General features: G+C 35.1%; 1 protein-coding gene across 1 annotated transcript in view; it reads left to right on the forward strand.

The window, feature by feature from the left end:
• Nucleotides 1-19,146, forward strand: part of LOC309582968 (cadherin-9) — a gene marked incomplete at both ends in the record, with an annotated part of 68,302 nt that overhangs the window by 16,020 nt on the left and 33,136 nt on the right. The window contains one exon of the mRNA XM_082298412.1: nt 7,453-7,747. Coding sequence (XP_082154538.1) covers nt 7,453-7,747 — 295 coding nt within the window. The remainder of the gene's footprint in view (nt 1-7,452; nt 7,748-19,146) is intronic.

A 19,146-nucleotide genomic window follows, 5' to 3' on the forward strand; every position in this document is an offset into this window, starting at 1 on the left:
AAGCTATGAAGAAAGCAGTGTTACAAAAGGTAAATTCAAGAAAAAGACTTTGTAGCAAAGGTAAAGTTATGACTTGCATGTGGAAGGTGCCTCTGCCCATGGCAGATGGGATGAAGGTATATGATCTTTAAGGTCCCTTCCAACCCAGAATATTCTGTGATTCTATGTGGAAACACCTTAGCTGTGCCAGAAACTAAGACTGGATATACAGTGGTTTGATAGAGGAGGAGGAATATTTTCCATCTGATTCATAAATTGCACATGAAATAAAAAAGCCCCAGACATGTATTCATACATCTGCATTTTGGCTTATCAAAACTTTAAATAGAAATACATTTGATATATGACAAATAAGTATTAATTTTCACAGGGCTAAAAATCTTTGTCTTTTATAGCTTTCACTTTTCTCCTTCTGACTTGTGATAATCTCAACCAAAATAACTAGCATCATTTACATTTCACATTTTATTCTTTTACCTCCATCAACTGGAAGAAAAAATCCAGGTAGTAAACCCTAAGAAACTCCTTTAAGAAAGACCTCTGAATTACACATATCAAAATAAAACACTATTCCAGATAAAATTAACAAACAGCATGAAATACGCTACTGCTCTGAACATCTGAAATACACAGAGGTATTCACAAATTTACCATTAACATTTTCAGTGATTTGTATAAATACAAATACAATCTAACTTTACTGGTGGAAGTGGAAAAAAATCACAAAAAAGACTGCTGTATACCAGATTCCTTCAGAATTCCATCACAGAAATATAATGCAAAAGGGGAATTAATCCCTTTAGATTATAATAGCAAAATTACAGAAATTATGAAAATACCTTCACAGTTCCACAGGATGGAATTAATAAATATTGTGAGAACAGTAAGATTGTCTAATGTAATTTGTAGGACTTTTACTGAAAGGACTTTATACACAACACTAAATAGTGAGTAAGGATGAATGCCAAGCACAATATTGCACCATACACAATATACAAGGCCATGTGTTTGACAGTGAACACAGAAAGAAAGGTAATACAACATTTCTGGATCTAACCTGTGGTACCCAGAACTGCTTCCCCAGGCCAAGAAAAGATTCAGTTTTGCATCTTCCTCCCATTCCTTCATGGCATGGTTTGAGGAGAGGAAACAAAAATAGCTGAGACAAATAGGAACTTCTGCTCACTCCCCTGTGGCCAGGATATTAGAGTGTTTGGAGTTTCAGGTGTTTGGGTCTGGGACTAGGCATGCCCATGAATTCACTCGTCCTCCAGATCACATTTAAATCACCTACCTACCTATCTGATAAGTTTATGAAACATTTGGACACCTCCTTCCCACCTTACAACATTCCTAACTTTAAAACTCTGCATTTGCACCTTTTGGCCCTCCCATGTACATCTGTATTCTAACTTTGATTGCTGCTCCATGCAATCCTAATTCCTCGATAGCCTTTAAAAGATTCACTTGTGTTCTGATAGTAGTTTCACTAGGACAATGCGGAAATTAGGATGGTCTTCATCTCCCACTAAAATATGCAAATATACCAATTCAATGTCTCTAAAGAGTTCGCTTGACCACAACAACCCCCCAGTGTATTTTCTTCACTTTAAAGGTAAGGAAAGAAAATTGCTCACGCCTACTAGAAGGTATTTACAGGCAAATAGACCACAGGACATCAGGATTCCTCTGTTGGAGACAACTTGTAGTGGTTTGGTCCAAAATACTCATTACTGTTTATCTTCTGTGAGATAAGAATTAGGAGAAATGCAAAGCAGGCACCAAACTTGAAAGAATATGAAGAAGTTTATTAACAGACCTAAAAGAAGAAAAAAAATCATATCACACCTTCAGAACACTTCTCCTCCCCCCCTCCACCTTCCTCCCTTCTCCAAGTGACAATGTAAAAAGACAACCATTGAGATGCTCAGTCTGTTTACCACTTCCATAATAACCTTGTTCAGTCCATTTAGGAAGAGGAGTCTCTCTTGCCCATGTTATGAAAACATTATCACAACGAGACAGCCGTCCGGGTTGGTTCTCTGCTCGCATGTGAGTCCCTTCCCCCAGCTTGCAGCTTTTCTCACAACTGCTTTCGAGGGTCCACTCTTGAATTACTGGGGTATAAATTTTAAGGTTGAGCCGTTCAGAAACAAAAGTTCTCTTCACCCATCTCTGGGAGCATTTAATCTCTAAAACAGAGGTCCTTCTCCTTCCCTGGGAGCAAAGGGTCTTCCTCATCTTCTCATCTCAGGACTATCCTCTAGGACTATCTCTGGGAGCATTTCTAGGAACTGAGGTCTTCTTTTCCATTTGGAGCAAAAGTCCTCATCGCTTCCATCTCTCCCTGTTCAAATTTCTCATGAAATTACAGCTGTGTCAGCATCTGCCTATCTCAGCGCAGGTGCCTTTGCTCTCAAGTACAAGTTGAACGCTTCACCCCCCATATCTTCATGAAATTACAACGGGTACTCTGATATATCATAGCTTTACAACAGAATTTCAGCTTTAAGCATCTCCTCTTTCTCCTCCCTCAAGTTTTCAGCTCTTCACAGCACTAAAAGGGTTAATCTCACCTCGGCCTTGCAGCTGGAATGTCGCTTATCTCTGTTGGTCACATGATCTTTGGTCAGACAGTGGTGCAGCTTCAGCTGAATCTTGGCCGCACTGGAAAGGGGGAGCCAGGGTGCTCCGGCTGCCCAGAGCAGGGCTGCAGGGTGGGTTCTGTGGCTGGAACAGGGCCCATCGGCTCCAGGATGGCCGTGGCCTGGCCCGGCCTGGCCAGAGCAGGGCCTGGGCCAGGCCCGCCAGCCCCCGCATGGGGCCCGCAGCCACCTGTGCCAGCGCCGGAAACGAGAGAGAGACTCTGCCTGGGATGCGTCTATTCTTAAGTGTGGATCACAGAGGCGGTCACAATTTTAAGTGGCTTAAAGAATTGTCCATGTTCAAACTGGCCAGCTGATAGGTTCTGTCAGGTCACAGAGGAAGCTGTAAGCACCCCTTAGCAAGAACATCACTTCCGGGATTATGCTTGCTAACCCATGACACAACTGTATGGGTGGAGGCAGTGGAGGTAAGAGATCTGTAGTAACAGACCTTTTTCTATACCAAGATACAGAGGCACACTGTAAAAGTCCTAATTTTTAAGCATTATTAGAGTGCCTACCACAAGTTAAACATAGGTCTGTCCTCTCCAGATGAGTCTTTGTCTTTAATTTCCCCTCCCCTGTCTCCACAAAGGAGATTATACCTCTTTTCTGAATTTAGGCAAACAAATCAATGTTTTCACTGTATTTATTCATAACCATCTCACTAGTAATAAGTAGCTCTTGCTCTTTTTTAACCCTTTTCTTCTGCAACAATAGTTGTACAGAATTAAACTACAAATAAAATGAAATCTAAATGAAATCTGGCAATTTCTTGCTTCTAAATGCAGAAATGCATTCATATAACTGTATTAGTTGTTTACTGTGTCCATTGATTCTCTCCTCTTCCATTGATTATATGTCTGCCTAACTTGAAAAGAGTTATTGTCTATTAGAAAGAGTTGAGAATGTGATCTGCTACAATTTAGAGGAAATTTAGTAAATTAAAACCGAATTAATAAGAAACATGGACCTTTAAGGAACTCTTTTCTAAGGCAAGGCTATTTTATTTTTCCTCCATATTTTTTTTGACATTCCATACCAATTTCTGAACTTAATTTGAGATATATTCTCACTTCAAAGAATACTGATGACTTCTCTACTATGTATAAAAATAGCAGTTTTGAGAGAAGTCATGAATTAACCTCAGACATAGTAAGAATGTATAGTCAAATAAAATACTGCCTGAAACCAAGAAGTTATGTGCCATAAACACCTTTTTTGATGAATATTGAGTACTAGATAAGGGTGAGGTGTAAGCTAGAGGAGCAAGGTACTTGATTTAGGGAAAATAAAATTATGCTACAGAACTCTGAGATAATCTCTGCTTGCTTACTCATTTATTTATTGGAAATCAGAGTAACCATTAGGGTAAGATTTTTGAGACCATCAAGATTTCAATTACCACATCACATCACATAAAAATTCAGTTTCACAAAATTGGATAGACATGCTAATTTTAGAGGCACACTTCATCTACATAAAAAAAAAAAAAAAAGGAAAAAAAAAGATTGAGAGAGAATTTATAAGTATGCCCATATTTATAAGATACACATTGTTACAAAAATAGCTAATTGTCACACCCCTAACCATTACCAATATATTTTTCTCTGATGATCCACAGGAAAAGTTGTGTTGAGAACTATTTAGCCAGTCACACAGAAGAATACAGAGAGAGAAATATGTGCAAAAGATTATTAAGAAATCAAGATACTCAGCAGTGCATCTGGGTTATGTCTTCATTTCCAACATGTTTCGAATTAATGGGGATGGCACTTGTTATCTGTGGTCACTATGTACTATACATACATCCTGAGGAATCTAATGTATTATCTGCTTTTGTTTGGGGTTTTTTTGGAGGCTTGTTTGGATTCTTCTTTGTAGGTTTGATTAGGGGAGGGGGATGTTGGCTTGTTTGTTTTTTCATTTATCAAAATGTTTCATGGTTATCTGACTTGCAGAATGAACAATTTGTGATATGAGAAAGGAAACGTTTGACAAATTCATTTTCCACACATGTGGAGTTTTTGCTTTCTAACTTACCCCACTCCAACTAGAGAAAGGTCATGCAGAGTAAACAACAGGAATGACTTTTTGCTTTCTGTAAATGGTGGGCATTCCCAGACCTGCTGAGTCTGTAAAATGTAGAGGGAAATGACAGCAGTCAAAGATTACTTCAGATCACGTGTTGATATTATTTTCCATTTTGAACATCTGAGCCTTTTTCACACACCTAAACAGTTTACTAATGAAAAAAATTCCACAAAATATTTTGTATGTAAACTGATTTACTGTAACTGGAAATATGAATTAGAAAATTTTTCTGGTTTTGTTCCTTGGTTTTAGTCAATAAAAGGGCATGATTATTATAACACACCACATTTTTGCATGTGATTTACTGAAGACAATTTTCTGTAGACTTTATATAGGATAATTAACATTTGAAAAGCTGGAATTGTATTTTATATTATAAATTCAAAATATTTAAACAGTTTACAGAAGATTACCAGTCATCAAGAAACACAGTATAGATTGTCAAAATTACATTGCAGTATCTCTTTACAAATATATTTATTAGTATACTTATTCTGCAGAAACCTTCACAATATTGTTTGAAGTTACTTTGTCTCATAAGTTAAAAGCATATTTTGTAATTACATAATTTCAAATAGTAAGAAGAGGGCTTAATTTCTCTGCTTCACACAACTAGTATTTTATTTTTATAAGATGCCAGATAATGTTTTGGTTTATTTATTCTTATATATGAAAATGGTCCCTTTTCTTTTTCACAAGCTATGATGTTGCAAAATTGCTTCACAGATTAATGGAGATTCCTCTAATATGAAGAGCAAAACAAAACATACATAGGAATTAGAAATTGTCACATTTAGTGATAGCTTGCAAATGTAATTTTAGTAATTTCTAATAGTAAATTGGCAATAGGCAGCGGAACTCTTCTTTGCTAGGAAATCACATTCTATTCACAATTTTAACATGCTTGAAAATTCTGTTTATCATTTGGTAGAAACATGAGATAAGCAGGAAGCTTAAAATATCTATCACAGTTTGAGCTACCTGGCAACTCTGTAGACAGTTTGAACAGATGGATAAAAGAAATTAATCTTATCTCGGGGGGGGGGGGGGGGGGGGGGTCTGTGTGTTGTTAAGAGGATGGGGAAAGGAATGACAATGGACATATAAGGTTTTTTGTCAGAACCACTCGTTTGCATAGAAAAGATCACCAGTCCCACTACTTGCTTATTGCTGTCCCTTTTGAGAGGTTGTAGACCCTGGATTACCGCTGAGTTGCTTATATGAGCAGTCAAAACGAGGTTGTCAAGCTCATACTATTTATGTTTACAGCTTGCTATTCATCTGCAGCTTTTAGTGTATAGGACCTCTTTTTAGCAGACAACCATGCAATCCTCAATAATTTTCACAGGTATTTATTACAGATAAACACTGAATATGGTAGGTCCTAGTACTTACTATGAGGTGACCTACCTTGGATAGTTATCTCATCCAGTCTTATCTCTGGAAGGCCAAAGCAGTAATCAGATAATACTTGGTGACTAGCGTTATGATAGAGTGCTAAAATGGAGGAAAAAATAAAGTGAATAATTTGGACGAAATCTATTGCAATCATCCTTTATACAGGTAGAGTAATAAAATTTTGCAAGGCTCACCTATGAAACATGGAGGTAAACACTGGCAGGAATACAGAAACAAGGAAAGATGTGGCAAAAACAAGCTTATTGTTCTAGTGACTATCTAGAATGATACCATTACTGATACTGAACAAGATTTTCTTGGGTTGATGATATACTATGCTCTACTCAGAGAATTTAAAAACATGTCAGGATAAGACTCTCTCTGTTCACACTTCAGAAGCACTCAAGTCACCAATCTGTGACCAGACATGACTGTAAGGATTTATATAAAGAAAATATGTGGCAGAAGCTAATAAAATGAACTACAGGGCCATGTAAATGAAATAAGAGGAATAGACACCTGAAGAAGTCCATTATATGAGAATTTCTAGTGCCTGGGTCAGCTTCAATGGCTTGTTTTGACTTTGGTTTTAGACACTTTTTTATAATGGTGCTATATGGCAAACTAACCAGTGCCTGTAAGTTCACAGGGACAGAGTTTTGAACCCTTATGAGGAGGTCGAGTAGGAAAAGGATTGTTAAACCCCTCTATGCTTTGAACATTTACCTCCTAGTGTTCTTGAAAATTATTTCTTCTGTGTGGAGAGGACTGGAAAGAAAGAAATAATCAAGGGAGATAAGATGTTTCTTAAAAAAAAAAAAAATAAAAAAAGAAAACAATACAACTAGAAACATAAGTTACTTAAATCAGAACACTTATAGGTGATTTTGGGAAGTTCAGAATCTCTGATCCTTAAAACCCATTTGTTTCAAGGTAACTGGTTACCCTATCAGCAAGTAAATGCAAAATAGAAAATAGGGAGTTTTACACTCTCCGTCATCTTACAAAAAGGAGAATTCTAGTAGTTTCTGGTCAGACTGTTCAAAGAAATACAAATTTTTGTTATAAGTTTGTTATTTTAAATACTATTTCAATATCTTCTACATCATCCTCTGTCCTTATGAGTTTGTTTGGAGCTATTTTTTGTGTATGACTGAATCTAAAATTTTCAATTTTTCCAACAGTGACAGAAGATAACCACTACTGACCCCAATTATAGTCAAGATTGTACAGACTTATTCATATGTGATGAATTATTTGGTCTGTAATAACAATATATATATTTATAAAATTCTTCTTTTCTACCTCTCTGAAGCTACACACTGACCAAGATAAAGGAGATGGAAATTTAAAATACATATTAACAGGAGATGGGGCTGGCAGTCTGTTCATTATAGATGAAAATACAGGAGATATTCATGCTGCAAAGAAATTGGACAGAGAAGAAAAGTCCCTATATGTGCTACGTGCCAAGGCTATAGACAGAAAAACTGGAAGACAAGTGGAGCCAGAGTCTGAATTTATCATTAAAATCCACGATATCAATGACAATGAACCAAAATTCACCAAGGACATGTACACCGCCAGTATTCCGGAGATGTCTGGAGTTGGTAGGTAAAAACTTCTCCTTATGTAAAATGCAAACAGGTTTGAGCTGACTGGGAAGTTATAAGTAATTTATTATTTGAAGCACTTGCTACTAGCTGCTCTGAATATCCATGGAACAATTTCTGTTGCCAGCAATGTGTCATAAATAACTGGTTTCTGCTTTTATTCATTTGTTTCATCTTCATCCACTTTTTAATCCTTTTTCCATGCTATAAGCTACTCTTACTCTTCTAAGCCCACCGGAACCATCACGGAATGCAGCATGTATGGCTGTCTCATCAGTTACTACACAGTGTCGCCACAGCTGAGACTATCACTCGCATAAAAAGTGTCATCTTTGTGTTTTAAGGTCTAATTTACCAAAACTTTCTGTACCTTTAGACACAAACAGTTTTAAGCATGTAAGTATGTAAATCAATTAATATATCAAAATTATGCAAAATATGTTCCTACAAATGTCTTTTCTTTTTCTTTCTGTTATCAGTATTGATAGTTGTTGGTGGTGGGTTTTTTTTTGTTTTGGGTTTTTTTTTAATATGGACTTGTTAATTTAATTGTGAATTTTTTCATAACAAATATATGAACACTGTCTCTAAATAATTAACTATTTTTGTTTCAAAAATATTCGCCTTAATGGGTAAAAATTTACACCTATTTATTATTGCTGCAATGAAAAGTAAAAATGTGGAGTTACAGTAGATGTGAAAAATACAGTATAACAGGAAAATAATTCTCTGAGTTTTGTTCAAATATATAAAGTGATGGATAATATTCACCAGCACACACTCATCGGAAGTTATCATTATTACCTAAGTGCTTCACGTTCTTACAGCAGAGACAGATTCTCTCATAAGATATGTAAGCATAAAATCCATAGGCTATGGGAAACAACTAACCGATAAATTCTCAAGAGTTATTTACTTCTCATGATTTACTGTAATGGTTTGCAAAATCAGCCCTGGATGATGGCATTGCTAAGAGAGACAATAAAATACCCATTGAATCTTGTGATTAATATGCATCTTCACAAAATAATTTCCAGAAGCTAATATCTCTGAGAGCAGTAGAAGTATAACAGAATAAGGATTTATTTTATAAACATGAGAGTATAAAATATTATTTTTACTTATTTTATAAAATAAAATATTTGATAATATACTTATAAAACACATTTTAATAATAAAGTAATATTTTGTGAGCATGAGAAGGGAAAAAATATACTACTATGTGTAATGCAAAGAGTCCAAGGATGCTTCCTTCAAAGATATATGGAAAATAGAGAAATCCTTTCCATTAAGAATTTAAATTGCTGATATTACCTGAAAGAAAAACGTTGGCAGTGCACCTGTCATATTTAATTTGAAATCTATTTGTAAGGAAGGAACTCTATGGGAATAGACAGGAGAAAAGCATGATGTCCATGTTTAACATTATCACTTAGTCCAACTTTATTAGAGTCAATTGAGAGGCATGAATAAAAGAGAAGTGAATAAGATCCAGTGCTTTGGCACTGCCCGAGAAATATTAAGTCTATGAAATGTTTATATTTTATGAGGGATGATAGAATAAGTACCATGATGTAGTTTAAGCTGAGGAAGTGTCCATAAAAGACAAAAGTAAAGGGGAATTTTACTTTGAAGGAGACTTTGTATACTTTCCCTTGAGGAAAAGGATATAAACAGTAAAAAATGTTCTTTGGCTTCTAATATGAAAGCAAAAGAAGGTATCTGAGTTATTCTTTCCTCTGTTTAATTGACATTTAGCTGGCACTTAAGAATATAAAAACCACTGGAATTGGAATTTTTAGCATTTGAATTTGAATGAATGAAAGTAGGTTTGTAATTTTTTTAAAGTGGAATAGAAGAACCCAAATCCAGACCAGTCCATTCTAGCAACATATATTCTATATTTCTGAAGTCAGCCATAAGAATGCTTCAAGAGTCAGGATGAGCATACAGATGTGAATAAGATTGAGCACACATGTATTTCTTCTTGGAATCCTTTTGTATCATTCCTCCAGATAAGGAACTGGATGCCCTAACTGGAAAATAAACAACTTAAATAAAAGCCCAAAGTCTAAATTTGTTAAAGCAGTAGCCCCAAAGAGAAATCACAAAAGAGTATTTCAGAAAACCAAAAGAGTGCAGAATAAAAAATTAAGTGCCTTTTAATTCTATATTTTCCTCTATTTTCTGCTAACAAATGGATGAAAATAAGAATAATATAATAAAATCCAGAATCTCTGGAAGAGAGTGATCATCTTTATTAAGACTAAGCAAAATGAAAAAGTCAAAGTATTCCTGCATTACCTACATGAACACTTGAAATTATGAGAGATATTTTTTAGATTGTATATAGAGATTCCTGCATACCTAATCTAAGAAGTTTTCTGACTGGAAATTGCTATATGGTTATACTATACATGCTATAAGAAATAGATATACTCATGATAAGCAGGTCAAAAATCTGTAGGAAAATCACAGTTTCTTTCAATTCTTTATGTCTTCCCAATTTTCTGTCTCAAACCACAATTTTTTTCTTAACTATTATATTTATTATGTTTGTCAAATCCAACCAATATAACAGCAGATATTTATGAAAGCTCAGGAAAATGTCACTAAGATGGAGAAATTGAAGAGGAATCATCACTAGCAATGTTTCCAGCTGTGTGTATATCTGTTATTCAAAGTGAAATCATACTATGTACTTCTCAGTGTGTTACTGACTGTTTCTTGGAATAACTGTGTCTAGAACACACTAGGGAAAATGGTAAGTCAACACCTCTGACAGAATTTGTGATTTTCAGTACCAATAAGCAGATCTCCATCACGTTTAACCAGTTTGATAGCAAGAAGAGTGAAAGCATAATGTGGATTTTCAGCGCAACCTATTCAAGCCCGGGGGAAATATGAATGCTTATTTGTGCACTAGTTTGTGCAGCCATCAAGTTATATATAAATTAGCCCTGCTATGCCTAAATGGATCCAATCCAACAGTGTTATGGATAAACCTAAAATGCGGTGTAGCAAAGTTAGTACTGGGAGTAATCAAAACCACTGAAGTGAGCTGACTGCAGTGTCATTTCAGATAAATTTTATGGAAATGATCATGTTAAATGTTCACACTGATATTGACTTAAAAAGTTGAATGAGAAAGTTAGTTTAAAATATTCTGAAACTCAGTAACATGGAATCTCTCATTAAAATCATCTGCTGTACTGAAGTACTAGAGGATAATAACTGCTGTAGCTATATTTTTAGACAATACTAGAGTTGACTGGAAGAATCCTGAGATTTATATCAGATTTAGTAAATTATTTCAATAAAATATAATTTCAAAAAATGAGAAAAAGAGGCTAGAAAGACCCATAGAGGTTAATCAAAACATAATATAGGGAGCAAATTTACAAAAGATGTTCAAGATTTTAAACTGATGCAATGCCGAAGTTCTAAGGTACAATCTTGATCACAATGAAGAACTGGTGGATTTCAAGCATGACCTAATCTGAACTACCTATCCAAAACCCCCAAAAATTCAGAGAAGTTAAATGCATATTATGCATCATGAATAATCTTTTGATTTCCTCTTCATGTAGAATGAAAAGTACAGTCTTAATCACATTTAAAATCTACTCATTTCATCTTCAAGATTTACATGAGTATAAGCTCAGTCCAAGGATTTTTCTGAGTGAAACATGCCTAAAAAAAAACCCAAATAAAATCAAAACTAGCACCACACATCACTGTGTAAACCACTCTCAGGTTATTAAGAACTTTTTGAAAAGGGAAGTTAGCAATGAGATGTCCTGTGTAGTTAATCCCTTTTGGCATCCAGGTCAATATCATTACACCCCTCTGTACCTGTTTTGCTAATTTTAATGAGTAAGACTTATCAGTTTTATGTCATTAAGCTTCTTTAGCATGCAGCTGATGAGTACTTCACAACAAATTTTTAGTCTTTGCATGGATTCTACTAAGAGAAGGGATAAAGTCTAATTTAATTTACTAGTCATTTCTTCAAACTGCTACTTTTTAAATTTATAGATCTAACCAAAGACACCTAACATATTTCGGGATTTCTACATGACAGGATTAATCTAAATATATTAATCTAAATTTGGAACATAAATTTTTTCCATTATACCACTTTTATAGAAAATAATCAGAATAAAAGAGTTTTTCTTCAGCTGATGAGTGGGGGTTGATAGAAGAATGTTATATATGAAATATAAATATGGCCATTTTCAATTGAGCTTTACAGGATTATAGCAAGACTAAACATGCCTTGTATTGAACAGCTATTCTAAATAAAAGCTGTAAATAAAAGATATATGTAAAAGACATACACATGAATAAAAAGCAAGATGAGATTGCAATAAAACACAGTGGGTAATATACATTAACATTACCATTCTTATTACCATGCTGTTGTATCTGAGTGCACTAGTATATCCTGAAACACCAATTATACAATGATTCTCTTAGACATTCCATTATCATTGTTCAGTATTTCTACAGTATCTCTTGGGAATCTATAATGATCACAACTACTACTTCATTTAAGTAAGACTGCACTCCATTCTGATATTATTTTTAGTTACGCCATGTTTTCAGCATCACATAATCCCAAGCACACATTTCTCAAGAACAGTTTGTTATTTTGTACAGGAAGCTCTTTCAAGAACAAGTCGGACTTTTGGTAGAAAAAAAAAAAAAAAAGAAAGAAAGAAAATTAACCAAATGCAGTAACCATCACATTTTGTATTTTTGAATTTGCTTATGTCAGTAGCCATTAATCTACAGATGTCTATAAACAACTAAAGGGAGGCAGCTCTCATGTTCCATGATTCAGCAGGAAATATTTATATTTTCTCTTTTGTATATTTTCCCTGGTTTCAGACATTTATAAAAAGAAGCTATGAATGACTGTCTTGACTTTGACACAAGCTTACAAAAACTACTTTGCTAACTTGCAAAACTTCAGAATGCTAATTGTTAATGTGCACTCTATTTTAAAATGAATTATTGAGTTAGGTTTAAGAGAAAGGTACATTTCAAATTAAAATTTTATCCACAAGTTCATATTTTACAAGACAGAATTAGAATTCCTTTTAGTCAAACTAAGCATGATGGCAGAAATTCTGTAACTAGAATACTTTCAATATTTCTTTTTGCATTTGCCACTATAAAGAATTTCAAAAGTTTTGTATATGTCAGAATAATTTTTAAATGCAGAATTTTTATCCTAATTTAGGTTCTTTCTTATTTTCATGCAAGTCTTTGTTATGAAAAAAATTAAAATATAAAATAAAAGTTCAATGCCCAGTAATTCTTTCTTAAACCATTAAGGTAAAAAAGTCAAAACCCTTTTTTATTAAGTAGTTAAAAACCATAAATCTTTCCTGGATATTTTCAAATAATTTTGGAAATTTGGGGATTTTTTCTTTCACTTTTGGGCATGCAGTCTGTTAAGGACATGTAGAGTATTTTTATTAGGGAAGTATATAGAAGTATTTATAAGTATTTTGCATTTGGGATGAGGTAGATACAATTTTTAGATAGCATGAATGGATGTTTTAAAACTCCATATTTCTAGAGTACAAAAGAAAATCACTTGAACACCAAAGGAATCTTATTTAGATCATGATTATTTTTAGCTTAAATTATTCTATCATTTGTCTACACATTCATCTGTATACACAATATGGACAACATTTTCCCAGCAAAAAGGATGTCTGCAAGGAACTTACTACAGCTCTGCTAGTGTAAACAGGTTATTTTGAGTTTGTACAGCTCCACTGATTTCAAGCTGGATTTTACAGAAGTGTTAGGATCTTCCTGCATGTATTCATTTCATGATCAAAGTATATAATTTCTGTAAAATTTAAATATTCATTTGCAATTACTATTATTCTTTGTTACAGGTTGAAGATAAAATAAACACCTAATATATAGTATAAGCAATCACATCAAAAACTAACATGTATGTATTGTATATATCATGTAATTATAGAATAGTTTGGGTTGGAAAGGACCTTAAAGATATCTAGGTCCCTGCCATGGGCAGAGCCACCTTCCACTAGACCAGGTTGCTCAGACCTCCATCCAACCTACCCTTGAATGTTCCTCACCATCCTCACACTAAAGAATTTCGACCTAATATATGTAATCTAAACCTACTCTTTTTCAGTTTAAAATAATTCCCCCTTGCCCTGTCACTACAGGCCCTTGTGAATAGTCTCTCTCACTCTTTCCTATAGGATTTCTCCAGGTACTGGAAGGCTGCAATCAGGTAACCCTGAAGCCTTCTCTCCTCCAGCTGAACAATTCCAATTCTCTCAGCCATTCCCCACAGGAGAGGTGCTCCATCCCTCTAATCATCTTCATGGCCTCCTCTGGACTTGCTCCAACAGGTCAATGTTGTTCCTGTTCTGGGGACCCCAGAGCTGGATGCACCATTCCAGGTGGGCTCTCACCCTGCTGGCGAAGATGCTTTTGATGCAGCCCAGGACACATTTGGCTTTCTGTAAGTGCACACTGCTGGGTCATGTCCAGCCTCCCATCCACCAGCACCCCCAAGCCTTTATCAGCAGGTCTGCTCTCTACCTGCTCATCTCCCAGCCTGTGTTGATATGGGGCATTGCCCCGATCCAGGTGCAGCACCTTGCATTAGTCTTGTTAATCCTCACGCGATTCCCATGGGCCCAGTTCTCAAGCTTGTCCAGATCCCTCTGGATGGCGTCCTGTTCTTCAGGTGTGTCAATCACATTACTCATGTGGGGTCATCTACAAATTTGCTGAGGCTACACTTGATCCCTTTGTCTATGTCATTAAGGTATTAAATGACGTTTGTCCCAGTAGAGACACCAGAGGGACACCACTTGTCACTGATGTCCATTGGGACACTGAAGCATTGGCCACTACACACTTATTGTGACAGCCCAACCAATTCCTTATGCACCTAACAGTCCACCTATCAAATCTTTCTCTCTCCAATTTATAGAAAAGAATTGTGGCGGACCATGTCAAAGGTTTTACAGAAGACCAGGTAGAAAACATCTGTAACATTTTTGTGAAGATTTCAAATCATTCACAAAGTTACGGTTCACAGAACATTTTAACGTTACAGATAGGATCTCAAGCTACAGAAAAAGGAGTGGCACCCTTTTTCTCCTTTTGGTCTCTCTGTTCCCTCCCAGGTGTGCTGTCTTAGGTCTTTCCCACTGTTCTCTGAACCCAAAAGAAGGAAGTTTAGGGAGCTAAATCATCATAAAGATGGATTTTTCAAAGTCAATATTCATTTTCTACTACTTTTGTTCCCTGGTTCAAATCACATGAGGTTTGATGCCAGAGTTGGTACTAGGGAAGTGACAGGAATATGCAAAGTATAGCAGGTAAAAGCAGGTGAGAATATTTCATCTGGCAGTGTCTAACCTTAGCTAAAGAATCACTTGACATATTCATTTTTCTTCAGCTACAAAATCCTTCTAAACTAAACAGGATTCACCACTTTCTTTCTTGTTTTTTCTTTTGTTTTGGGATGCGGGCAAGTTTGGTTTCCTACAAAGACACCACAAGTCTGAGGCAGCACAATGGGAAAACCAGAACCATTTATTCACCCACTATGAGTAACTGCTGACTCATGGTGCTACAAGAAATTGGGGTTTTGTAGAAGTGCTGTTGGCAAGTAAAAATAACTAGTGTTTGCTGCCAACACAGGAAGGTATAAATAATTTTTGTATTTCTGTCCTGTGAGAACTGAGCCACTGTCAACTCACTGTCAGTCTGTGACCTCCTCTGAGCTCCCTTAAACCTCCACCCACTGACCTTTCATGATGTTCTAAAATATTTTTCATAGGAAGAAATAAGATGCCAGAATTTCAAATGCAGCAATTAGTAAGCAGGAGGGGTGACTTTTATAGCACCATATGGGACTTTAGGATTCATCAACTAACTGTTCTAAACTTTGGAGATGCAGTTTTAAGCTGACCACAAACTCATTTAAACTCAATTTCCTACCAGTTCATAGAACACTAGAACAGATCTACTCCATAGATATGTTTTAATAAGTTCAGCTACTGCAGCAATGGACACTGAAATGATAGCCTTGGAATGACAGTCATCTTGCCAAATGGAATTTTCAGACCTGGGCTGTGTTAAATGTGCCTCCCCTTTCTACCTCTCTGAAATGACTCACTGCAAAACTGTTTGCCTGGCTACTTCATTGCAACAAATTTGTTATTTCCCATTCTCTGTGTACACTGAAAACAAAACAAAATGAAAAAAAGACAAAAAAAACCCCAAAATACTAAAAAAATCCCTGAAAACCAGAGACCTGCACATGTCTAAATTAGAGCTTGAAGCTACCATTAAAATCTCCTGTCTCTTACCTACACAAAAAAAAAAAAAATTGATGCATTAATTTTCCTCACTTTTATTTCACTAGATTTCAGCTATAACACTATAATCACTGAACAGAAGCATAATGCTCCTGGATTCTTTACATCAGCACTTTTGCTCACACTGCAGGGCAATACAATGGGATATGTTCTGCATTGTTAGAGATGCTGTCCCTCTGACTGGACATTAAATCCTTTCATCTTTCATGGCTTCTCATCTGAAAACTAAAAACATCACATTCTGAAACAGCATGTTGCTTCAGCCAAACCTCTTAATGTGAACATACACTCTTCCATACACCCTTTGATATAAACATGTTACAATTCACAGCCACGTGCAACCTGTTCTCAGAGCCACAGTAAATAGAGTTCCTATGCATGATGCCAGTTTATATTTACCTAATTTAATCCCTTATGAGCCTTTGAAGCTACCAACCACCAAATAATTTTCCTTCTTTTAAGACATGCTACAGAATAAGTCTTGCAGTGAGACCCTTCTCACATTTATGGGACCCTATTGAAGCCTGCAGGCAGCAATTGAACTGCTGGTACTAAGGACTGGAATAGCTGGTACTAATTAGCAGTACTAATATTAGGAACACCTGTGTCTTCTTCAGAGGGAACATGTCAAACAGAGGCATACATGTGTTATAGCCTTCATTACAACTAAAATATGCCAGACATTAAATTAAACAGGTTAGTATTGGAGAGGAGATGATATGTTGTCTAAGGACAGATTCTGCATTAAAAGTGCTAACATTAGTGTCACTACTTATATCAAGCTAACGCACAGGTCTATTCTGAAATCATGTAATTATGATCCTTGTGCAGTTTTAGGTGTCTGAAAAAAAAATCCTTTTCTTCATTTAAATGATTTTTGAGAATGGGATTTCTCAAATGTTAGTTCTGTAGTTGGCTGGGAAGGCTGGTTGCACAGATATAAGTGAGAAATTGCAATTAACTAGATAAAAGGTAAATCTGTTTGAGATTTTTTTAATATGTACCCATAAAAGAGAATTTCCAAATTATATTGAGAAATATAATTTTTTAAAATTATTATTTTTTTAAATTAAAGCCCATCTGGGATGCTTACTTATTCTAATCTATTGAATGCAGAATATTTTCAGTTGTCTATAAAAGGAAAGACAGCTTTCTGAATGCCTGAGTATACACTTTAGTTGCTAACATAAAGCAGCTGAGTGTAAAAGTTGTTGATTTTTTTTTTTTTTTTTAACCATGCTAACACATGCAAGCATCTATTTTGAAAGTAAAACACACAGGCAGGGTTGTTTCTGTTGTTTTGTTTTGTTTTTTTTTTCTTTTTTTTCCTACCAGATTTCTACATAATTTCTAAGAATCTCCAAAATATATAAATAAAATACAATGGGTCATATTTGCATTCAAGATAAACCACTTTTTTTTCCCTAATCTATTGTAAATTAACTAATCATCACACAGAGAGAATAGAACACACATAAAGATGGTTTGACATAATTCTCAGTCTTCAAAGGTGATAGAAGTTTCATCAAACAGATCAATCTCTCACAAAACAAAGGTCCAGATTCCAAAATCTTTATTTATCCTGTAAACCTATTCTTGTGAGTTATCCCACTCCACTCTAATTCTCAGTTTTAGTAGGGCTACTGAGAAGTTAAAGCTTTATCTCATGTGAATCTGAATGATTAGTAGCATTTCAAATATAAATGATTTAGCTGCAGCATTCCAGCAGGCTAAGAGTAGAAAGCACAGGAAAAGAAGATTACCAGCCCCCAAGAAGTCCACTGCTCACATTAATAGATATGATACAATATCTGTCCATAATGGATACAGTATTATTAAATAAGTAAATTTCTCACTTAAAATGTGCTCATACATATATGTATATGTATACATTAGATACATATGCTTTTATACATTACATAAATGTGATGGTTTTTAAGTTAAATCATTTAAAAAAGTATAGTTGATGAGAAGTTATTAGCAACACAGAAGATGAATTATAGGAATGGCAGTTACATGTGTGGTTTTCTTAGTTCAATTAATACTTCAGCTTGAATTCTATTATAGAACAGCAATTTTCCTTCTTGCCAATCATATAGTCATTTTGGAAATTTTCCCTGCCATACACAGCCTTCACAGAGTCAGGAAAATGAAGGTAAGAAAAGTCTTATCCTGGACTTTCTTGCTCTACTCCTGCTTGTTTGAAAAGTACTTGGTATTATTCTCACTGATACTTATCTTTTACTAAGCATGTGTAACAAATGGGTTACAGCATCTCACATTTATTTTTCTCAACACCTTGCAAAACATACATCTGTAAGTTTCCACAATGACAGCAATCCTGATGCTCACATTTACCTAATTTTGTACTATTTTACAAGATGCCTCAGAACATTTTCCAGAATAGCTTTTTCCTACAACCTCAAAAATATGTAACACTGTAAAATTAAGATCAAGCATGATTAAGGTCTGTACAAGTATCAGTTTTATTCCTTATGAAAGTTGTTTGTATCTTCATATTTAAAATACATTGCTCACACCTAACTGGAGATTAAAAACAAACAAAACCCTCCAAAAAAACAGAACAATATAACCTAACTTAATGTCCTCTGAAGTATCTATATGTGTGAATATCTTGCATTTAACTGCCAATAAACCCCAAATTCTTATCAAAGCTTCCTGTGAGAAAGCCAGTTCAATAACAGTTACTTCATTCTACTCCAAGGCAAATGATAAGTAGTCTGTGATAAATAAGGCTACATACACAGTATTAAAAAACAAAACAAAACAAAACAAAATTGAAAGGTTTATTTCTTCATAAAGTCAAAATATGTGACAGTTGTGAAAAAAAAATATATACCCGACACCTAAAGGGTAGCCACCCCTTTAGTGCACTGAGGTGGTTTGAGAGGAAGGTTAAAAAATAATCTTATATTTCATGGTCCAGAAGACTGATACTTACTGTCTTCATGACTACAATTTTAAAAGACACCTTGGCTGTCA

The sequence above is a fragment of the Coloeus monedula genome (genome assembly GCF_965178545.1).
Source record: "Coloeus monedula genome assembly, chromosome: 1".
Taxonomy (NCBI): domain Eukaryota; kingdom Metazoa; phylum Chordata; class Aves; order Passeriformes; family Corvidae; genus Coloeus; species Coloeus monedula.